This window comes from Plasmodium vivax, chromosome 10 (genome assembly GCF_000002415.2).
Source record: "Plasmodium vivax chromosome 10, whole genome shotgun sequence".
Classification (NCBI taxonomy): domain Eukaryota; phylum Apicomplexa; class Aconoidasida; order Haemosporida; family Plasmodiidae; genus Plasmodium; species Plasmodium vivax.
Window position 1 is genome coordinate 753,649 of NC_009915.1, and position 21,796 is coordinate 775,444.

The 21,796-nt window shown below is 51.9% G+C and overlaps 8 protein-coding genes across 8 annotated transcripts; 5 read left to right on the forward strand and 3 right to left on the reverse strand.

Annotated features, from left to right (window-relative positions):
* Positions 1 to 655: 655 nt before the first annotated feature.
* Positions 656 to 2,183, forward strand: PVX_080540 (tubulin tyrosine ligase-like protein 1, putative; the record flags this gene model as incomplete). The annotated part of the gene is made up of 3 exons (XM_001613766.1): positions 656 to 751; positions 896 to 1,961; positions 2,083 to 2,183. The coding sequence occupies 3 exons, from the start codon at positions 656 to 658 to the stop codon at positions 2,181 to 2,183; spliced, it is 1,263 nt and encodes a 420-aa protein (XP_001613816.1).
* A 180-nt stretch (positions 2,184 to 2,363) lies between these two features.
* PVX_080545 (hypothetical protein, conserved) lies at positions 2,364 to 3,397 on the reverse strand (the record flags this gene model as incomplete). Its single annotated transcript, XM_001613767.1, has 2 exons — positions 2,364 to 2,507; positions 2,786 to 3,397. The coding sequence occupies 2 exons, from the start codon at positions 3,395 to 3,397 to the stop codon at positions 2,364 to 2,366; spliced, it is 756 nt and encodes a 251-aa protein (XP_001613817.1).
* A 1,319-nt stretch (positions 3,398 to 4,716) lies between these two features.
* Positions 4,717 to 5,340, forward strand: PVX_080550 (small GTPase Rab1, putative; the record flags this gene model as incomplete). Its single annotated transcript, XM_001613768.1, has 1 exon — positions 4,717 to 5,340. The coding sequence occupies one exon, from the start codon at positions 4,717 to 4,719 to the stop codon at positions 5,338 to 5,340; it is 624 nt and encodes a 207-aa protein (XP_001613818.1).
* Positions 5,341 to 6,259: 919 nt separating this feature from the next.
* PVX_080555 (hypothetical protein, conserved) lies at positions 6,260 to 9,408 on the reverse strand. The gene is made up of 2 exons (XM_001613769.1): positions 8,525 to 9,408; positions 6,260 to 8,129 (listed from the first exon to the last, which is right to left on the reverse strand). Exons 1-2 carry the CDS (start codon positions 9,130 to 9,132, stop codon positions 6,542 to 6,544), a joined length of 2,196 nt encoding a protein of 731 aa, XP_001613819.1. The 5' UTR covers positions 9,133 to 9,408; the 3' UTR covers positions 6,260 to 6,541.
* A 1,854-nt stretch (positions 9,409 to 11,262) lies between these two features.
* On the forward strand, positions 11,263 to 14,980 carry PVX_080560 (deoxyribodipyrimidine photolyase, putative; the record flags this gene model as incomplete). Its single annotated transcript, XM_001613770.1, has 2 exons — positions 11,263 to 14,120; positions 14,275 to 14,980. The coding sequence occupies exons 1-2, from the start codon at positions 11,905 to 11,907 to the stop codon at positions 14,978 to 14,980; spliced, it is 2,922 nt and encodes a 973-aa protein (XP_001613820.1). The 5' UTR covers positions 11,263 to 11,904.
* Positions 14,981 to 15,551: 571 nt separating this feature from the next.
* PVX_080565 (hypothetical protein, conserved) lies at positions 15,552 to 16,110 on the reverse strand (the record flags this gene model as incomplete). The annotated part of the gene is made up of 2 exons (XM_001613771.1): positions 15,552 to 15,839; positions 16,027 to 16,110. 2 exons carry the CDS (start codon positions 16,108 to 16,110, stop codon positions 15,552 to 15,554), a joined length of 372 nt encoding a protein of 123 aa, XP_001613821.1.
* A 1,388-nt stretch (positions 16,111 to 17,498) lies between these two features.
* PVX_080570 (GTP-binding protein, putative) lies at positions 17,499 to 19,702 on the forward strand (the record flags this gene model as incomplete). Its single annotated transcript, XM_001613772.1, has 6 exons — positions 17,499 to 17,562; positions 17,790 to 17,881; positions 18,282 to 18,380; positions 18,572 to 18,664; positions 18,994 to 19,269; positions 19,460 to 19,702. The coding sequence occupies 6 exons, from the start codon at positions 17,499 to 17,501 to the stop codon at positions 19,700 to 19,702; spliced, it is 867 nt and encodes a 288-aa protein (XP_001613822.1).
* A 746-nt stretch (positions 19,703 to 20,448) lies between these two features.
* PVX_080575 (uridine phosphorylase, putative) lies at positions 20,449 to 21,504 on the forward strand (the record flags this gene model as incomplete). The annotated part of the gene is made up of 1 exon (XM_001613773.1): positions 20,449 to 21,504. Exon 1 carries the CDS (start codon positions 20,767 to 20,769, stop codon positions 21,502 to 21,504), a length of 738 nt encoding a protein of 245 aa, XP_001613823.1. The 5' UTR covers positions 20,449 to 20,766.
* Between the last annotated feature and the right edge of the window lie 292 nt (positions 21,505 to 21,796).

A 21,796-nucleotide genomic window follows, 5' to 3' on the forward strand; every position in this document is an offset into this window, starting at 1 on the left:
GCACAGGGGGAGGGGCCCTCCCGTCTTTCCGTGCAATGGGTGGGGAAAACAAAACTGCTGCGCCGGTCCCACTTGGCAGGCATCTTTCCACGCGAGAGAGGCATCACCAACTGTGGAGTGTCCCCCCTTTTGTGAGTGGCCAGTGTATGCCCACACGGTGTAAGACGGTTTTATTTATTTTTTTTTTTTTATTTTTATTTTTTTTTTTTTTTCGCTTCCTACTTATAACATCCACCTGAACGAGCCCAGCCGGGGGAGCCCAAAATGTCCGCGCACTTCCGCGAGTTGTTTCCATCGAACAAGTACTGCCGAGGGGTCGCTGGCAGGCGTGCGCACGTGTGCTGTGTGCACAGGGCAGTTTCGTGGGGCGCTTTTTTTGCACAACCCTTTTGCGCAATTCGCGCGGATAGGTGTCCATCCCATTGCCACCCCCCACGATGTCGTCCCGCTCCCTCCCGCAGGGTGATAAAGTTCCGAACCGACTTCCGCAACACCATCTACGACTTGTTCCTGCACAGAAAATGGGAGCTCACCACGCAGTAAGGGTCTCCACCACGCCGCGTAACACAGCACGCCGCGTAACCCATCATGCTGCGTAACCCATCATGCCGCCTTACCCTCACCACCGCTTCACCACAGCGAGAGCGAGTGGAACATGTGCTGGTCCGAGAAGGACTGGATAAACGAGGTGTATGACAGTCTGTCCCTGAGGAACAACCAGTACGTCAACCACTTCAGGAACTACTACGAGGTGAGGCGGCCGTCCGCATGCGTTGCTGCGGATGGAGGGGCGCACTCCAGGGGGGAAGTAGCGGTGTGCCATTCCAGGGGAGAAGTAGACATGTGCACATTGTGCCACTCCAATGCGCTCCCCTTCACCACCCCCCTCTCGAAGCTGACGCGGAAGGACCTCCTAGCCAAGAACATGAAGAGGCTGAAGAAGCAACAAGAGAAGATGAAAAATGAGGAGGAGCTGAAGCTGCTGGACATCACCCCCGTGACGTTCGTCCTGCCCCTCGAGTACAAGCTATTCCTGGAGGAGTACAAGCGAAGGGGCAACCGCGTGTGGATTATGAAGCCGATCGGCAAGTCGCAGGGGAAGGGGATCTTCCTCTTCAGCAAAATATCGCAGATAAAGAGTTGGAGCGTCGGCCGCCCGGCGGAGCGCAGCAGAGCGGGGGCAGCGGCGGCAGCGGCGGAAGTGGCAGAGCGGAACAGAGCCGCCGAACTGGCGGAGCGGAACAACGCCGTGGCAGCCGCCGAACTGGAAAAACCACCGGAGGGAGACCCCTCAGCGGAGAGGCCGGAGCAGTACATCGTGCAGGAGTACATCCCCAACCCCCTGCTGATCGGCGGGAAGAAATTTGACATCCGCCTGTACGTCCTCATCGTGTGCTACTCCCCCCTGACGATCTACCTCTACAGGAGTGGCTTCGCCAGGTTTGCCCACACGTATTTTAAAAATGAAAAAAACCACATGACAGATGTAACCATGCATCTGACGAACGTATCTATACAGAAGAACGCGGAGGGATATGATGATAACGTAGGGGGCAAATGGTTTGTACGAGAGTTGTTCCTCTACATGAGCAGTCGCTATGGGTACGATCGAGTCATGCAGCTAATTGGAGACATAGAAAATTGCATCATTCAGTCGTTCCTAGCAGTTCATAAAATCATAATAAATGATAGGCACTGCTTTGAACTGTATGGGTTTGATATCCTAATCGATAGCAATTTGAAGCCGTGGCTCATCGAGGTGAATTCGTCTCCTTCTCTCTCGGCCAACACCCAGGAGGACTACACACTTAAATTTAACATGCTGGATGAGCTCATGTGTTTGATTAATTTGGAGCAGTACCCCCTGCCGGAGACGGACCGCGTTGGGGACTTCGACTGCATCTACCGCGCGGGCAGGCGGGTCCTCTCCCCCCGGCCCCACAACTTCTTCTCCCGCCTGGGTGAGCTGGAGTGGCGGCGGGAGCGAGAGCGGCGGCGGCAGCACAGCGGCAGCGACAGCGGCAGTAGTAGTATCATCAGCTGCGGCGCACCCTACCCACGCCCACTGCTCCCCCCTCTTAGGCGCGCAGCTCTCCGGGACGGAGCACCTGAAGCAAATGGCGAAGGATATCAAACGGGGCATGGGCACCGCGGGCGGGCCCGAAAAAGGAGGCGCACCATGAAGCGGAAAAGGGGGAAGTGAACAGGTGAAGAGTGAAGAAGTGGAGAGGTGGAAAATGAAGAAGTGGAGAGATGGAGAAGCGTCGACGGGTCGATGTGCCACCCTGCTGACTGACACCATATTGACGTGCCACCCTGCTGACCGATACCATATTGACGCACCACCCCGCTGCCGCGCTGGGCTACTCCGGCGGGCCCCTCTTCGCGCCGAGGCCCTGCAGCCGCCGGTCGAGGCCCCGGTGGTACTCCCTCGACAGCCTCTTGAAGTTGTTGTTCCCGGCCAGGTCCTTCGCGAAGAAGAGGGTCTTCTCCTTCAGCAGGCGCATCTGCGGGGGGTAGCGGAAGGGGGCGCACGTTAGAAGTACATGCACACATTAGAAGTACATGCACACATTAGAAGTACATGCACACATTAGAAGTACATGCACACGTTAGAAGTACATGCACACATTAGAAGTACATGCACACATTAGAAGTACATACGCAGGTTAGAAGTACATACGCAGGTTAGAAATACATGTACACCCGTGTCTATAACTGGGTATGCGCCTAGGGCTAGGGCTACGCCTGCGCCTACGCACCGCCGCCATTCTCGCCGACGAACCTTCCTCGATAAGTCCCTCCGCAGACTGTAGGGGATGAGGGGAGAGGCGCTCCTCGCGGGGGAGGCCCCCCCATTGTTCGCAACGAGCGCCGCGTTGGTCCTTCCCCAGTAAAAGTCGTATAGAGCAAAACCAATAACCCCCCCGGGGAGGACGGACCCCCCAAGGGCCAACACTTTGAATGCTCTACATCTACTCCTCAGTGAATCTGGGCGAGTAATTTGGTAATGGACATCTGCGTACTTATGAATGAGCAGCTGGTTAATGCTCTTGACGTTTTTAAAAGCCCACAGGGTCGTCAGCAGAATGGACAGATGGGTTAACTTGGGTTCGTACAGTAGGGTTACTGAAGAATAAAATCTTTTGCCTAAATCTATAAAAGGGGCAATGTACTTTTTCAGGGGGGGGTCCCTCTTCTTCCTCTCTTCGGTTAGGGTGCCTCTTCTGGGAGGAGACTCCACCGAGGCATCCAGCGAGGCATCCACGGAGAGCTCCTCCATCTGCTGACCCTTCGGAGGAGCCACTCCAAACCTTTGCCTGTACTCATCTTGCACTCTCCTGTTGAACTGGTCGTTCTGTAGTTGTTCCTCTAGGTAAAAATGCCGCCTCTCCATTTCTTTCCGCTTCGTATGATCCTGCAAGATGTGGTGCGGTTTACAGGGGCACTTACGTTCGCCTTCCTTTGCCCGCCCGATAGATGGGGCACCCCTCTACTACCGACCGATTTGTAGCATCACCTGTCCCGTAGGGGAAAGCAGCTGTAGAGGGAATCTGCCCTGTTTGGTGAAAATGGGGCTCCGAGTGTTTTTCTCTTGCCAATTGGGTTGAAGCGGGGAGGAAGCAGAAGATGAAGAAGAACGCGCGGGCGAAGAACGTGCAGACGGAGAGGGAGAGACCCTGAGCATTTGCCCCCTTCCCAGGCGGCACATAAAAATAATGTGCCGGGTTTGCAGGGCGGCATGCGAGTGGTGCGCGCCTCACGTGGGGCACCCCTATGTGTACGCCTTCGCGCAGGTGCTTCCTCCACCGCTTCGTCACACCACCGCTTCGTCACACCACCGCTGCACCGCAGCACCGCTCCATTGCTTCCTCTTTTTTTTTTCGTTCTTTTTGTGCCTCCGGCCTCACCTGCGCCCTTCCCCGTTTGAGAAAGACCTGAACGGGGGAAAAAAAAAAAAAAAAAAAAAAAAACACACAAGGGTGAAGCGACACGAAGTGAAGAAGTGCAAAGTGAAGAGGTACAAAGTGAAGAAGCGCTAAGCGAAGAACAAAGCGAAGGAGTGTTAAACGAAGGAGTGTTAAGCGAAGTGCAAAGCGAAGCAAACTCGTCGACGCGCTCACGCAAGGATGCCTACCTGTGCATACAACTACGCGCACATTACGCGAACGGCTTGCACCTTTTTTTTCGGCGCTTAAGCTGGTGAGCCCGCCCTTCACCCACGTAAGAACCTTTGGCGTGATTACTTGCGAAGTTGCGGAGAAGCGGAGCGCTAGCATACTTGATCATACGCGCACATACGCTTACATAGGAGGACACACCTGGGCATACGCGCGCATACGCGCACATACGCTTACATAGGAGGACACACCTGGGCATACGCGCGCATACGCGCACATACGCTTACATACGAGGACACACCTGGGCATACGCGCACATACGCTTACATAGGAGGACACACCTGGGCATACGCGCACATACGCTTACATACGAGGACACACCTGGGCATACTCTCACATAGGAGGGCCTGCTGCTCATTCGCGTGGCCACTGGTGCAGACGCACGTTGGGGGAAGAACAGCCTGTGTGGGGGCCGCCCGGTGCTTCCCCTCGGTTCACGCCGCGCCATTTGGCCAGCCAAGCGGTTAAGCGCCAAAGCAGCGAAGCGGCTAGCCAAGCAGCTATCCAACCGCCTACCCCCCTAACTCGCGAAAGGATGAACGAGCAGCGGTCGAGGGACTACGACTACCTGTACAAAATAATCCTCATCGGGGACAGCGGCGTGGGGAAGTCGTGCATCCTGCTGCGTTTTTCAGATGACCACTTCACGGAGAGCTACATCACCACCATAGGGGTGGACTTCCGCTTCAGAAGAATCAAAGTGGGGGACAAAATGGTGAAGCTGCAGATCTGGGACACTGCCGGGCAGGAGAGGTTCAGAACCATCACCTCCGCCTACTACAGAGGAGCAGATGGCATTATAATCATTTACGATACAACGGACAGGAGCTCCTTCCTCCACATAAAGGAGTGGCTGAATGAGATTGAAAAATACACAAGTGAGGAGACGTGTAAGTTGCTGGTTGGGAACAAATCGGACTGCAAAGACGAAATGGAGGTCTCCACCACCGAGGGGGAGAACAAAGCAAAGGAGCTAAACATCGCTTTCATTGAAACCTCTGCTAAGGACGCTACCAACGTAGAACTTGCCTTCACAATGATAACCGAGGAGCTCATTAAGAAGAAGAAAAAGAAGAGCGTCTCCTCGCTGGGCGCTTCGCAGTCCAAGGTGAAGTTGGCTGCGGAGGACCACGGCCCCGGCGCGCTCTGCTCCTGCTGAGGGGGGGGCGGCGTGGCGGTGTGGCGGCGCACGGGGAGGAAACACACGGGGAGGAAACACACGTGGAGGAAACACACGTGGAGGAAACACACGTGGAGGGGCTTCCCAATCGACGCGCGCCCAGCAACTTTGCCGCTGTTTTCCCTGGGGGGCAAACCCGACTGACCAGTCACCCCGTTTGCGCAAGTTCGCACGGCGGAGAGCAACCACTCCTAGTAATGGTAACCCACCCAGTGGTGAAGCTAATTATTTTACCTTACTTTATTTTTACTTTATTTTTTTTATTTTATTATTTTATTTTATTATTTTTTTTTTTTATTTTTTTTTTTCCCCCTGGTCCTCCCCCTCAAATGTGTTCGCTGCCCCTTCTGTGCGCCCTTTTGCTGAGCGCCTCGTTTGAGGCCCCCACCAGCAGATCGAATGAATCTACCAGGGAAAAAGGGAAGTGCCCTCGCACGGCAGAGCGTCTACGTGCAAGTGGTTGCACGTGAGTGCAGTTTATTTCTTCTTCTTTTTCTTCACCTTTTTCTTCTTTTTTTTGTAAACGCGAATGGAGAGGACAGCTGTTTTTTCCCCTTAAAACGTATTTGTGAATGAGAAGTTGGTTTGCGAGGGGGTGTAAGGGCCCAACGGAGCAAGAGGGGGTCAGCCCTGGGAGGGCGGCTTGACCTGCGGCTGAACTTGCGGCTGAACGTGCGGAGGAGATTCCCCTCCTTAGGGTTAATGGGCGAGCTCGGCAGGCCCAAAGTGCGCCGCTTCTAATTAGCCCGCACAGCTCAGCGGCGGAAGTTTGCCCCCCTTAGTGCCCATTCCCGGCGGGGCGATCGCATAAGCTCGTTCGTCTGAGATGGCTCTACAGAGCGGTCATCCTAAATGCCCCAACAGCGCGGTCATCCTAAATGCCCCAACAGCGCGGTCATCCTAGCTGCCTAAACAGCGCGATCATCTTAAATGCCCCTATCACTGGTTCACCTCACGTGGCGGTTAAACTGCTACGCAGCCGAAGTTACGGGGCCGCAAAATCGCCCCTCAACTGCTTAGGGGCGTGTACGTACACTCCAGGTGTGTGAAAAGGAAAAGAAAAAAAAGTGCGGCGGCGTGGGGGGTGAGCCCGACGTGGTTTACACATCGATTGCAATTCGCCGCTGAAACCGATCCCACGCCGCTAAAACCGCTAAAACCGCTAAAACCGCTAAAACCGCTAGGCGAAGCTGAAGGCGACCTCGTAGGCGCGGCCGTTCGCGTAACACTTGCAGTGGAAGGTGCCGTTGTACTTGGCCCGGTTGGCGTTGTAGCGCTCGATGAACTGGGGCGTCAAGACGAGGAGGGACTCCTCGAACATCTCCGCCCCCGGGGAGGAAGTGTGCACGTAGGTCTTGGGGTAGATGGTGAGGTAGCCCTGGCTGTCCTTGAGGTGATCCCGAATGAAAATCTTTTTCTTCTTGTCGTAAATTTCGTTGAAGCAGGTGTTTTTGTTCTTCTTGTTAACGGGGCAGATGATCCCCAGGGTGATTTTCGTGGGCGGCTCACTAGGCGGCTTAGTGACCGGATCAGCGGCCGGATCAGCGGCAACCCCCATGTTAACAGTGACGCTAACCTTGTTCCCCCGCACCTTCACCCTATCGCAGTTGCTTTCATCCCCCGCATAGGCACATATTTTACTCGTTCGAGAGAAGTCGACCCCCAAAATGGGTTCCTTAACTCCCCCGGCATGGAAAGTGACATTTTTATTTTGCGTTTTCTGCGACCCGTTGTTGCTGAGGAAGAGCATCTGCGTAGTGGACTGCGAGGCAACAAAGGAGGGGAGTTTAAAAATGTAGTAATAGTCATCCACCTTAATGTACCTGGTGTTCGGAGGGAAGGACACCTTGCTTAGCAAATTTTGCGAGCGTGCATCTGGCAGTTTCAAGTAAATGATATTCTTTGGGAAGAGGTTCACAACAGATTGATTCACATCCGTGTTATCTAAAATAAAATTATTTTTAAAGTTGATGTGGAGAGAGAGGTAGAAGTCTTCCCCGAGGTAGCAGTCCAGAGTCATATCTTTTAGGAAATACGCCTCCACATCTTTCTTAATATATAAAGTGTAGAGCTTAAAATTGCTATACTCGTAGACATTTTCGATCCTATGCACAATGTTGACGGGTTCTAATGAGCTGTCATATCTCAAGTAGAAGCACTTCCTTATGTCTTGTCTTACCCCATTATATATGCTGACTGTGAAGAACCTATCCTCCCCTTCGACTGTTAAATCGTCGTAATTCACATCGCAGTAGTATTTATTGCCTCGCTTTACAAACCCCGCATTCATGTAGTCCCTCTTTATGTACATCAGCGTGCAGTACTTAACCGTTCCTGTGTGGGACAGCACATATGTGTAGGTCTCCTTCTCATTCACGTAGTTATAGACCAACCGCTTATTATCCAATGGGAAGAGGTTCCCTCGGTGGTACTCTGCCCCAACGCTCTTCGGAACTTCTAGCGGCATCAAATAGGTGTTATTATACATATAGTATATGGTACACGGGGGGACCTTCCCGTCAGACAGAGGAGCCACGTAGTACCCCCGCACCTTGGCAATGTCCCAAATGTAGCTCTGCTCTCTCACCAGGTTAACGTCTTGGCATTCAAAGTCGTGGTCCTTCTTGTAGGCACATTTGAAGTACTTCGTCAGGGACACCTTGGAGGCCAGGTACTGGAAGCCGATTTCGTTTCCGCTGATCTTCGGCACCAGGCTCTCGTACGTCGTGTGTTTGTCCATGTTGGGGTGGTAGAAGTGGAGCCTCTTCCTAAGGTGATTGGAGGGTAGAAGGGGTGATGAGAGGGTGAAGGGGTGATTAGAGGGTAGAAGTGGTGATTAGAAGGTGGATTGGGGGTTGGAAGTGGGAGTGGAGGGTAGAAGGGGTGATGAGAGGGTGAAGGGGTGATTAGAGGGTAGAAGTGGTGATTAGAAGGTGGATTGGGGGTTGGAAGTGGGAGTGGAGGGTAGAAGGATGATTGGAAGTCAATTAGAAACGGGGCGGTCGAACGAGTCACAGTTGGAGGAGCAATTCGTCCACCTCTCACACCTCTCACACCTCTCACACCTCTCACACCTCTCACACCTCTCACACCTCTCACACCTCTTACACCTCTCCCACTTCTCCTATTCGCACCGCTTCCACACCGCTTCTTCCCGGCTTACCCCCAGGTGAGCCCCCCGTCCGCGCTGGCGTGGCAGATGACGAGCAGCCCCACATTAGGCTTTGCATTTCGCTTGTTGTTCACGCCGCAAATGAGCAAGTTCCCCACGCCGAAGAGGTCGAAGGAGCTCAGCGCGTAGTCACTGAAGGAGGACGGCTCGAACATCCGCAAGTCTATTTGTATCTTCTCCGTCTTCAACGTCTTCAAATCGTCTGTGATGCTCCTGAAGCACTCGTACGGTGGTTTCGAAAGATTCTTGTTAAAGCAGAAGACCACCACTAGCTGCTGTCCATTTGTGAAGCTGTAGAAATACCTGAGCAGCTTCGTCGTGTGGCCACTCAGCACTTTGCTTTGCATTCTCCACTGCTTGTCTTCCCCATAGGAGCTGATCAAGATGTTGTATTGGTTTACCACTCTGGAGGGGATCTGGTCCAGACAGACCTGCACCACTTCTCCTTTGAAATTCACGAAGTGCTCGAGGAAGCACCTCTTCATGTTGGTGTCCTTCGAGATCAGCTCATTTTCCACGTTGAAGTAGAACCCCCGCGCGCCGCGCCATGCAGTGCACACCCACAGCAGGAGGCCGAGCAGTGGACCCAGCGCGGCCATTTCGTCGTGGGGGGGGAGCGACTGCCTCTGGGGGTGAGTGGGAGTGCGAGCGACTTTGTGGGTGGATGCCTTTTTGAGCGACTGCCTCTGTGGGTGGGTGCTCCTATGGGCTGCTCCCCTTGGCTGCGCCTCTGTCTGCCACTACGCGTGCGCCTCAAAGGGGACGGCCAGACGAGTCATTATTTTAGGGCCCCCCTCTTTCGCGTCGATCCCGTCCTTTTCTTCCTTCCCACTCCCCACTGGAGGTCGTTCCCCAGGGGTACCACCTTGGTGGGGGAAAAAAAAAAAAAAAAATTTAAAGCGCAAAGAAGAAAAAAGGGAACCCCCTATCGAAGGATAGAATGCGCGAGTGAGCGGGAGAGAGGCGCAAGTCGTGCGTGCTCCTGCGTGGAGGGACCATTCGTATGCGTCTTTCAATAAAAAAAAAATAAAAAAAAAAAAATAATAAATAAATAAAAAACAAACTAAAATAAAGTGATAAAACGAAACGGAGTGGGCGGCCCCTTTCGATGTCGTGTGTACACAGGCAGACCCAACCCGAGTGACCCGAACTCAATCGCGCCAACCCTGTGAAGACCCTCAGTTTAGGCAACCCCCAATCGGAAGGACCAGACGGACCAGACGGACCAGACGGACCAGGGGAAACAAAAAAAAGCTCACCTGTGTGTGCCCGGTTGGTGGGCTTTTTCCGGGTGACGCGGCAGGTGTACGTACAGGGCAGCACCCGGAAGGGGGGTAAAAAAGGCTCCACCGAAAGGCGCTCCACAGAAAGGAGCTACACGGAGGGGCGCTCCACAGGGAGGCACTCCACACAGGGAAAATTTACCTTTGCAGGATACACCCCATGTACGTACTCCTCTGTGTGTGTTGGGCTGCGCCAATGACAGGTCAGCGTGATGAGAGGTCCACTTCAACATGGTCAACCTCTTCCCCTCCGCCTGACCATCTCCCCCTTCTCCCCCCCTTTTACCTGACAAGTCAGGTGATTTTTTTCCCCTCATCAGCTCCACTCAGTGCGTGCCAACCAAACGATGACAAAGCGACGTTAAAGGCCATCCTTACACACAAAAAAAAAAAAATTAAAGTGGCGAATTCGTCCCACACGCACTGGTGCAGACGCTCCCTTTCGATGCCTTCTCTTCGCCACTTCTTTTTAATGCTGGCTGGGAGGGGACTCACCAAGTGGAGCAACGCAAACGAGCTGTTATGTGTACACATCCGGGCCCCCTTCTTAGGAGTGCAATGGGGGCGGCTGCTCCTACCTTCCATCATGTATACGGTTATGCTAACATTTTCACGGCGGACCGCTTCAAGGGGGCGTCTAGTTTGTAGTCGTTCCTAAGGGAAGAGGACTTCCTTCGTTGCAATTGACAGGTCGGTCGCGTCGGCCCCGTCGGCCCCGTCGGCACCATCTCCGGGTGTATCCCTTTCGTCCTCCTCTATTGCATCGATCGCCTCGCTTAGCCGAACTCCGCAACGACACAGGGGCGGCATTATATGCGCGTCCCTTCCCATAATCACAGTTGACCTCCCACCTGTGTGGGATCCTCTCCCGGACGGATGTAGACTGGGCGACGTCGCCTCATTCCCCCCTGACCGGATGGTCGCATGGTTACATCATCACCTCCCTACCTCTTCACTGCTTACATAGCCACAACGTACGTTGCAGCGTTCCCTTTTATTGTTGTAAAAAAAAAAAAAAAAAAAAAAAATATCCTGCGAGCTTTCACCTTGTGGTGTAGCCAGTTGGTCAGGTGACAAATTGGTAGTGTGTTGGGATGCATCAGGACGCCGGTTATCGTTCGCTAAGCTTAGTGAAGTTCGGCCAACTTCGGTTTGCTTCAGCTCGATCGCACGGGTGAGAAGCAAACAGGTGAACTACGAAGCGGTGAAGATTTGAAGCCGCTCCTCTTCGCTTCACTTCGCCGCTTTATTTTTTTTTTTTTTTCGCTCTCTTTTGCCCCCCCGCATTGTTCCCCCGAGTTGTTCCGTCGACCGTGCACAGTGGGGTGTCACTTCCCCCCCCACACCTGATGATCCAGGTAAAAAGGAAACAAGTTGAATTGCTCGAAAAGTGTCCCCAAACGATTCACACATTTTTTTTTTTTTTTTTTTTTTGCTACAACTGCTGGGTCAGCATGGAACGGTAACTTTGCCAACTTTATTTTCCCCCCTTCTCCGTCGCCCTCTTTCCTGTTCCAGTGTATGTTTAGTATGTTTCGTATGTTTAGTACGTTTCGTATGTTTAGTACGTTTCGTATGTTTAGTATGTTTGGTATTTTTTTTTTTTTTTTTTTTTTTTTCCCTCCAAATTGATACGTACCCCGCATGCTTGAGCTGAGCAGGGGGAGAATCCCCAAGCTGGTGTGCAAGTGGAAGAGCGGTTTAGTCAAATTGGCGAGCGACGAGGAAGCGACACGGAAGGTGTATGCGGAGAGAAGGGGGGCTCCCACGATGAGTATAATTATGATGATGATGATGATGAGGGTGAGCGTACTGTCTGCCCATTTTTAGCAGAACAAGAGTTCTCCTTGCCAGGAGGCTCCTTCACCCTCTTTGCACACTTGTGTGTGTGGACGCTGCCTCGTTTGAGGAGTTTCCTTCCCGTTGCAAGATAACATTCGTCAGACACATCCAAGTGGTGTGCGAGTTAGCTAGAGGACTTGTTAACCACAGGAGTGAGCGCATACGTGTGCAGAGGCGCTAGGCGAAGGCCCTTTGGGGAAGGCGCCCTGACCTGACCTGACCACCCTACACGGAAGGAAAAACAACATGAAGGAACAAGCGGGGATTACCAGCGAACCAGGGGAGGTCCCAAACGAACGAGGGAGAAACACCCTGCTGGTGAGCGAGCGGGGCAAAGAACCAAACGCGCACAGTGAAGGACCTCCAACAGACCCCCGTGGTGAGACGCACGAAGAGAAGCAACCCCTCCGTCAAGAAGTGCCAACACGGAGTATAACAACCGGGGAAGAGGAAGAAAAAAATAAAAATAAAAAAAAAAAAAAAAAAACAGAACATGTGATAAAGGAGAACACAAAAAGTGACATCAAAGGAGAAAAGACAAACAAAGAGAGTCCGAAAATGAATCGACCTGAGGATCAAAACGGCAAAGGTGCTAATTTGGACGAAGAGACGTTCGTGAAGAAGGCGCCCTCTGATGACCCCCTGTTGATACCCGGAGAAGGACGTGCGTCTAAAATGGGCACGAACAAAGCGCAGACGTCGAAGGGGGAGGAAAAATCCAAGCTAGCGAAACTCACCAAACTGATGCAAGGCAGGGGGTCAAAACAGGACGAAGTGGGACGCATGGGTAACCCAGTGAGGGGCAAGAATGGCTCCCTAGGAAGGGGCGGTGGTCAAGTGAGCGGCAAGGATGGTTCCCTAGAAAGCAAAAATCGGCTGGTGGAGAGGAGGAATGGCTCGGCGCGCACTCCAAAAGGGTCATTGGGAAGCAGCGGTGGTCTAAAAAATAGCCCAGCGGGATGCAGCGGTGGCCCAAAAAATAGCCCAGCGGGCTTCTCGCCCAATTCTGCGCCAAGGTCGACATCAAAATTTGTCTCAAAATCGGCCCCAAAATTGGCCTCAAAGTTGGCCCCAAAATTGGTCTCAAAAGTGGCCCCAAAATTGGCCCCCAAATTGGCCCCCAAATCGACACTCAACTCTGCGCCCTCTGCCAAACCGCACACCCCTCGAAGTGGCCCCGCGAGCGCCCCCACATTGAACCGCTTCAAGTGCGCCTCGCTAAAGAAGGTACCCCCGTCGACACCCCAAAAACCTAAAGGCAAAACGAACTTCCCATCAGTGCATCCTCCGTTGAGGAAGGAAAGCAGCACACCGAGGGGAAGCGAAGACCAGCGGAAAAGGAACCCGTATGAGACATCGCGGGAGAAAAAATTGACCATTTTGGCGAAGAGGGTCCGGTGCTTGACTTCCTTCGAAAGTGGTGCTGAGAGCGGTGGGGGGGGAGACGCAGCAAAGTTGAGGTGTAGCACTGAGGGCAGCGGGGGGGGAGACGCAGCAAAGATGAGGTGTAGCGCTGAGAGCAGCGGGGGGGGAGACGCAGCAAAGATGAGGTGTAGCACTGAGGGAAGCGGTGGGGGGGGAGATGCTTCCAATCCACCTTCCATTCCCCCTGGCGAGGAACCAAACCATGCCAGTCCAACTTCCATTCCCCATGGCGAGGAACCAAACCATGCCAGCCCAACGTCCAACCCCTCTAGCGCGGCGAACGAGCAGCGAGACGCCCTGCTGCTTCTTCTCACGAGGGACTTCCGCGCGAACGACAACTGGGCGCTGACGTACGCGTACGAGCTGGCCAAGAAGAAGGGGCTCAATCTGATCGCCTGCACATACCTAAACAGGAAGGAAAAGCTAACGAGCAGATTTATTAATGCAAAACTGAAAGTCCTAAAAAATTTAGAGCAAGCACTAAAGCAAATGAACATCCCCTTTTACATCCTCCCCCTATTTATGATTGATGAGTTTAAAGAATTTATAAAAACGCATCATATAAAAGTAATCGCGTGTGACTTGCATGTGTTAAATGACGAAAGGGCATTCATTAAATCGCTATGTCATATATGTAACAAGAGGAAGGTGAAAGTGTTTCAAGTGGATTCCCATAATGTCATCCCCATATGGGTCACTTCCAAAGGGGAGGAGTGCTCAGTAAGAACGATTAAGCCAAAGATACAGGCCCTGCTACCAACCTTCCTCACTGAGTATGTGCTGCTATCCCCCTTTGAGCAGAAGATAAAATTCCCAGAGCCGTTCGACATGGAGGAGGTGGCCAGCAAGCTCACCGTCACCAACACGTGTGCGGTGGTCTCCGGTGCGGTCTTCACCGAAAAGAAGGCACAAGAATTGCTCAGCCATTTTTGCAGGCAGGTCTTGGACAAGTACAACGTGAAGCGGAACGACCCCAACAGCGACGCCGCCACTGTGCTCCTCCCCTACGTCAACATGGGGGTCATATCCGCCCAGAGGTGGGTAGCGGTGGATAGCGACGTGGAGTAGCGGCGTGGAAGTGTCTGGGAAACGGCGCCCCACCCACTGCGCCGTCGCTGCTCACCCCGCTCGATTGCTTGCCCTACCGCCCCTCTCACTCTTACGTGTGTCTCCCCCCTTCCCCCCCTGCAGATGCATCCTGGAGGTGCACAAGCACGCGTACAGCAACCCCTCCATAAACGCAGTCAGCGGAAAGGAGTCCTTCACCGACGATTTCATCATGCGCAAGGAGCTGGCGGACAACTACTGCTACTATAACAGAAACTACTGCACCTTTGAAGGCGGCAGGGACTGGGCCAAGGAAAGTCTCAAAAAACACGACGCAGATAAGAGGGAGTACCTGTACGATTATGAAGATTTTAGGACCGCCAAAACGCACAGCGACCTGTGGAATTGTTGCCAGCTGCAACTGATCGATGAAGGAGTTATGCACGAGTTTTTAAAAGTTTATTGGGCGAAAAAAATTCTGAACTGGTCAGCTAACTCGCAGGTTGCTCTAAAATACGCCATGCAGCTAAATGAGGAATTCTCCATTGATGGGAAGACCCCCAGTGGCTATGTCTCCATCATGTGGTCCATCATGGGGGTGCATGACCAGGGTTGGAACGAGAGGAATATCTTTGGGAAGGTGCGCTTCATAAACAGTAACGGGTGCAAACGCAACTTTGATATGAACATGTTCATGTCAAAATATCCCAAGGGGAAGGAAAACGCTTCCATTGTGAAGAAAATTCCGACCATTACCTTTGCCAGCTATTTGAAGAAGCGGAAACACGGCCCCGCCGCTCCGCTTCAGGAGTCCACTCGGGAGAAGCGCGGCAGGGGGCCCGCTCGCTGATGCGTGGCAACTACACGTTTGAGAGGGCGCACGGTTAAGTCCGTCAAAGGTGCTCAGTCCAGCGGCACCACGGCACTTCTCCACCGCTCCACCGCTCCATCTTTGCGCATAGCAGCACAGTGCTACATTTAACCCACAGGAGCCGTCCGAACATAGTGGGACACGACCAACCAACGAATGAAAAACAAATGGGTGACAGCTGCTCGGCGGGTGCAGCGGCAGCACGGAGCCCCCACGAAGTTGCCCCTGAGAGGCGGTTCCTAAGAGGCGGCCCTCTCCCAACCCGCACGCCGCGTCATTTCCGCGCGGGCAAACTACAACTTAGCCACGAATTCCTACACAGATTTGATTAAAAAAAAAAGGGGGGGCATACGCGCGGGGATCACACACATGCTCATGTGCAGATCCGCGGAGGGGACACAAAAAAAAAAAAAAAGGGAAACTGCTCGAATGGTCAAAAAAAGGGGCGAGGAGGGGAAGAAACAAAGCGGCACTGGTGGGGATGGCGATGCGGATGGCGGTGCGGACAGCATAATATGGTAAGCTGGGCTGGCCTCGAGCCGGCGCACGATCAGGGCTGCTTCAAACTCTGCAGCAACACGTCCCTGGCAATTTCGGCCTTCTTCTGAATGTAGGCGGAGCCATTGTACGGCCCGCTCTTCTCATTCAGCTTGCTCAGGATCAAGTGCCTGTTGTGGATCTCCTCCCGCAGGGCGTTTAACTCCTCCCTCGTTAAGTTTTTATAAACCTTGCTCTTGTCCACGCTCAGGATGTTTAGCGCCTCCTCCACGTTCATGCACGCGCTGTACTTGTCCTTGATGAAGTGCGTGTTTTTGTTTTTTATGATTTCTCTGTACGCCTGTGGGGGTGGGTATAGAAGTGGGTGGAGGGGTTATAAATGGAAACAAGGCGCAACTAAGGGTAATGACTTAGGAGAGGAAAGCTCAAACGCGGTGCGCCAACATGTACGCTTGACAAATGTGCAAGATGCGCCCACACGGTTGAGGGAGCCAAGGAGCCCCCCCCCGCACTCGCGTCTGTCCTACCTGTATGAAGGCCTTGCCCAAAGCAGTCGACGTGATGATGAGGAACTGAAAAACGAACTGGCTAAGGGGCCGAAAGGGTAACATTTTTAAAAAAACCCCGTTTGTTAAAAAAAAAAAGGAAATGGTCCAACGTGGGCGGAAGAACTGGGCATGCGGGGCTAACTTGGCAAGCTGGGCTAACTGGGAAAACGGGGCTAACTGGGAAAACGGGGCTAACTGGGAAAACGGGGCAAACCGGGCAAAGGGGGCAAGGGAGCCAATACCGACGAACGATGAGTGCGTCTCCCCTCTCCCGTTATGAAAGAAAAAAACTCAAATGGATCCTCTTAAACTCGTCGCAGCTGCGCGCGCTTTCCATCATTGGGAACGTTTGCTCTGCGGAGAAGCGTCTGACAGCGCGGGGGCCGTATAAAATGGGGAGCTGCTCAGTTCAAAATGGCACCAGCTATGCATATATATATAATGTACATATATATATATATACATACGTGCGGGGCTGTACGTGCCGGGAATTTCTCCTAATTTATTCCTCGCGGGTCCTTTTTCGTTTCTCTTCGGTTCCAAAATGGGTACGTCACGTGCAGCGCGCTTGTGGATCACCGAGGGGTATTCTTGCCCTTTTTTCTCCACTCCGTTTTCTCCTTTTTCGATATTTTTTTAAGTTGGCGGATCCGTTTGCGCAGCGCGTCAGCGGTTAAGCAGGTTATGCAGCTAGCCAATTTGTAATTAACCAATTTGTAGTTAACCAATTTAGTGCGAACCAATTAGTGCGAACCAATTAGTGCGAACCAATTAGTGCGAACCAATTAGTGCGAACCAACTTAGCAACTCGCTGCAAACTCCCTCCCTCGAGCGCTCCCTCAATTTCGTGTTTTACGCGTCCCCGGACATTCACTTTGGCTTCATTTTCCCAGCCCTTTCCCCCGCCTTCGCGCTGTTATCCTGACTGTAGCGGTAACTCTGCTCTGTCGCTCAATCCTCACCGCTTTGCCGCTAACTTACCCAGTAACTGTATGCTTTCTCCCAAATTTGCAAACTTCAACCAAGTGGACCTGCAGTGTTTTTTGTTTAACTCCTTTAATAAGAAAAAACGCCGCTTGACCATTTTTACGGAAAAGTAATTTTTTTTTTTTTTTTTTTTGTATGAACGGCAAGGTAAAAAAAGGAAAAAAAAGAGAAAAAAAAAAAAAAAATCCACCGCTGTTTTTGTACTGTAATATTATACCGTAAAGCCACTTGGCCAAAATTTAACTGCATACATACAGTTTTGTTAGTACCTTTTTTTTTTTTTTTTTTTTTTCGGCGTTTCCAACAATGTGTTGTGGTATATTTTGCACCTTATTGAAGTACTTTTGCCGCTTTTTCTGTTGTGGTTGCTCCACTTGTACATGAGTGTTGGCGGGCTTGGCTTGGCTTGGTTTTTTTTTTTTTTTTTTTTTTTATCCCACCGTGTGAGCAGCTTCCCCCTGCCGATGGACACCGACGTTGTTAAAATGATAAGGAAGGCCGCGCTGTCCCTCTTCAAGGAAGAAGCACGTACGTGGAGATGAGTCCAAATGGGTGGAAGTTGTGTAGAGGCGCATTTGTGTAAAGCCCTACGCGTAGGGGGCTGAGCGGAAATTGCGCAGGCACATATGCATAGTGACGCGTACACATGTCAGTGCGCGATTTCATGCCTGCTCGGATGTAGTGCCCCCCCATACACACATACCACCGCTACATCATTGTTCTGTCCGTTGTTTCTCCTTTCCCCCCCTGGGCAGCTGCAGGAACGCCGTACTTGGCGAAGCCATTCCTTAATATCAACTTTTTAAACGAAGAAGAGCTCCCCTTTTGGCTGACCGATGAGAAACATGTACGTGCGCGGAGATACCGACGAGCAATTGAAAGTGCCGCCGCGTGATGGCGCGGAATGTTTGCTTGACGAAATGGGGAAAGCATAGAACAGCCCAATTTGTCTCAATTTTTTGCATAAGGTGCCCCTAAATGGGGTCTTACGAATGTGTGATGAAACGTGATGTGATGTGCATGAGTGGTGATTTTTTTTCCTCTTTCTTTTCCTTTTTTTTTTTTTTTTTTGCGCAAAAGAAGGCAACCTGTGCCGCATCAAACTTGCAATGTCGCGACATGGCCGCCGCGCGACAAGTCCCACTTGGAAAAAGCGGCCGTAAAGAACGTCTGTGCTGTGTATAGCAACCCCCCACCTGAACGAACAAACCACAGCTCGCCACTTGGCGCAATTCCCCCCACCGCAGATTAAAAAGTGCAACTCGATTTTCAACTCGAAAATTGTTGCCTACCCGGTTTACGTGGCCCAAACGATTCATAAGTATCGGCCGTCCGCCGTCCCGCAGGTAGGCAAAAGGGGAAAAAAAAAAGAATAAAATAAAGAAATAGAGAAATAAATAAAGAAATAAATAAAGAAGGGAAAGCGCTACCACCTTGCACATGCAACTGCGCAAAAAGACTGAACCGCCTCACCACCTTGCACATGCAACCGCGCGACATAGGACCCCTCTCCCCCCCTGGAATCTCCCACCTGCAGGTAGCCATATTCGGACGGTCCAACGTCGGCAAATCGAGTTTAATCAACGCCCTGCTGAACAACCGGGAAGTCGCGCAGGCCTCAAAGACGCCGGTAATTTTACACAAAAAGGAAGGAAAAAAAAATAAAAAAAAAAAAAAAAAAAAAGAGGAGAGGAGAGGAGAGGTGGAGCACATTTTATTCACCTGTCGCTGACTGGCGAAGCTCACTCGGTGAAGCTGAACTGATTGGAAGCATCGTTGTCCTCTCCGCCGGGGGTGTCTTCCCCATCTGTGCGTCTTAGTAACTCCCAAGCAGACATAAACATTTGTGATGAAGCTGTGATGGAGTACTTCCCTGGCACTTTTTTTTTTTTTTTTTTTTTTTTTTTTTTTTCTCCCTACATGTGTGTAATCCCCCACTTTTCCGCTTCCCCCACGCAGGGGCGCACCCGGCATTTGTTCATCTTCAACCTGCTGAATCACCTCTCCATCGTGGACCTGCCTGGCTACGGCTTTGCCAAGGTGGCCAAGCACATGCGTGATGACTGGTCCGTCCTTATCGAGGAGTATCTAAACAGAGCCGTCAACCTGAAGCGCGCTCTGTGCTTGATCGAGTGTACTGAGTTTTTCACGCCGCACGATTTTGTCCTCCTCGACATGCTAATAACAAAGGGGGTGCCCTTTCAGATTGTAGTTACCAAGGTGGATCGGCTTCGGGTACGTCACACAGATACACACACAGGGGGGGGAGCTATATGGTGTATAGATCTATGTGTGGCTCCTCGCCTTTGCAGCGCCTTCTCCCATCGGCAGAGAGTACATACCTTCGCACAAGTGTGCCGCACCGTTCCTTTCCCTACCTGGGTAAACGTGCCCCAACCGTTATGCCACCCCTCAACTTGAGCAGGCGCACGAGCTGCACAAGCTCATGGTTAAAGTCCTCTCCGTCATTGAGGACTACAAGAAGAAAGTCAACGCCCTCAACGAGCGCACGCACAGGCAGAGCTTGAGCCTCCACAAGGAGGTACCTCACGAAATGAACATAAGCAGCTACTTATTTAACGTTTCCAGTTTGAGGGACTTTGGGGTTCAGCCGCTGCGGGCCCACTTGGGGTTGATAGCAACTGACGAGATGGTTAAGAAGAAGTGAAGTGACGACGTGGTTAAGAAGTGAAGTGACGACGTGGTTAAGAAGTGAAGTGACGACGTGGTTAAGAAGTGAAGTGACGACGTGGTTAAGAAGTGAAGTGACGACGTGGTTAAGAAGTGAAGAGACGACACGGTTTTGAAGAAGTGACGTGACGAGGTGGGGGTAGGCCCGCAATTGTGGGGGGGTACTACACTATGTGTGCCCATGCAGGAGGGCACCTCTGCGCACGCGGCGCGTTATGTAGCGCCCAGGAGGATGTATGTTTATGGAGCATCCCTACCGCGCGCCTATACTACGCACCGATGGGCCAGCATACTCGCTCCTTTGGAGAAATGACTCCCCATCGAAAGGTATGCCCCGGTGTAGCAGCTTTAACCACTTTGAGCATTTGTAAGAAAGCAGTACGCTTATTTGTGCATACCCTTTTTGCATGTTTTTTTTTTTTTTTTTTTTTAAAAAAACTCAACTTGTGGTTTATGTTTGGCTTGGCGCGACGTCGCTGTGCAGTTCAGCGCTGCTCAGCGCGTCACCTGTGGGGGGTGCCCTTCTGTGGATGCCGCGTGGAGACGCCGTTGGTATGCCCCCCTGGGTAACCGACTCCCCTGGTGCAGCTGCTGCTAGTGGATGTTTGCAACGTTTTGCCATTTTGGTGAGGTGAGTTCGCCGCGGTGGGGAGCGCCACAATTGGGGGGCGTTTTCAATCGCGCTGTTGCAAAGCGTTTGCCAAGCGTTTGAAGAGCATTTTTATATTGCAATTCTCTTTCCCTTCACGTCAAACTTTTTCCCCTTTTGCAACTTCTTTTTTGCAACTCCCCCATCGAGCATCCACCTCCACGTTTGTCGTTTGACTTTCCTTTTCCCAACTCGCACACGCGCAAAAGTGAAGCGGCAAAGTTAACAAGCTGCGAAACTGCCCACCGAGGAAGCCACCCCGCCCAGCCGGAATTCCACTCATTCCACTCATTCCATTTTCTTCCCTTCCCTCTGCTTTCTTTTTTTCTTCCTTTTTCTTCCCTTCCCCCTGCTTTCTTTTTTTTTTTCCTTTTCTGGCCCCCCGTTAAACGATGGAAGGCGAAATGCAGAGGCACATCAAGCTGACGAAGGCACAGACGACCCCAGTGGTGCTGGTCGTAGGAGACCCCGGTCGCGTTGACAAGGTGAAGGTGCTGTGTGACTCTTACGTAGATTTGGCATACAACCGAGAGTATAAAAGTGTTGAGTGTACCTACAAGGGGCAGAAGTTCCTCTGCGTGAGCCACGGAGTGGGTTCAGCCGGGTGTGCAATCTGCTTCGAAGAGCTGATGAATAACGGAGCAAAGGTAATCATTCGAGCGGGTTCCTGTGGCTCTCTACAACCAACTCAAATGAAGAGAGGAGACATCTGCATATGTAATGCTGCCGTACGGGAGGACAGAGTGTCTCACCTTATGATCTATTCCGATTTCCCAGCGGTGGCAGATTATGAGGTGTATGCCACGCTGAACCAAGTTGCAGAAGAATTAAAGGTGCCCGTTTTCAATGGAATTAGCTTATCATCAGATATGTATTACCCTCACAAGATCATCCCAACCAGACTGGAAGATTATTCTAAGGCGAATGTCGCGGTGGTCGAAATGGAAGTAGCCACGCTGATGGTCATGGGTACTCTTCGAAAGGTTAAAACGGGTGGCATCTTCATCGTCGATGGGTGCCCCCTCAAGTGGGATGAAGGTGACTTCGATAATAACCTCGTTCCGGAGAGGCTGGAAAATATGATTAAAATATCCCTGGAGACTTGTGCCCGATTGGCGAAGAAGTACTAGGGGGGGGGGGGGGATCAGCAGTGTGTACAGCGGTACTGTGCGTAGGAGTGTGGGGGGTAACTTCCCCACTCGCGCTGGCGCGAAGAAGCCCCTCTTGTGTGTTTCCCCCGTGTGAGGTGTGTTTCTCCCCGTTCAATCGAAACATGTTTTATTTTTTATTTTTTTTTTTTTTTTTTTCCCTTTCATATGTTTGTCAAGATGTACGAATTGTAAAAGGGGTCTCTTCGGCGATCCATTTGCATACCTTCCTGCAAAGCATCGGTGTAGTGCCCTTTTTTTTTTTTTTTTTTTT

Bases quoted from the DNA above. Each gene is read 5' to 3' on its own strand.
- PVX_080555 (XM_001613769.1), bottom strand. From the start codon at position 9,132: ATGGCCGCGCTGGGTCCACTGCTCGGCCTCCTGCTGTGGGTGTGCACT. The intron at 8,130-8,524 runs GTAAGCCGGGAA...CAATCACCTTAG, and splicing joins GACGGGGGGCTCACCTGGGG to GAAGAGGCTCCACTTCTACC.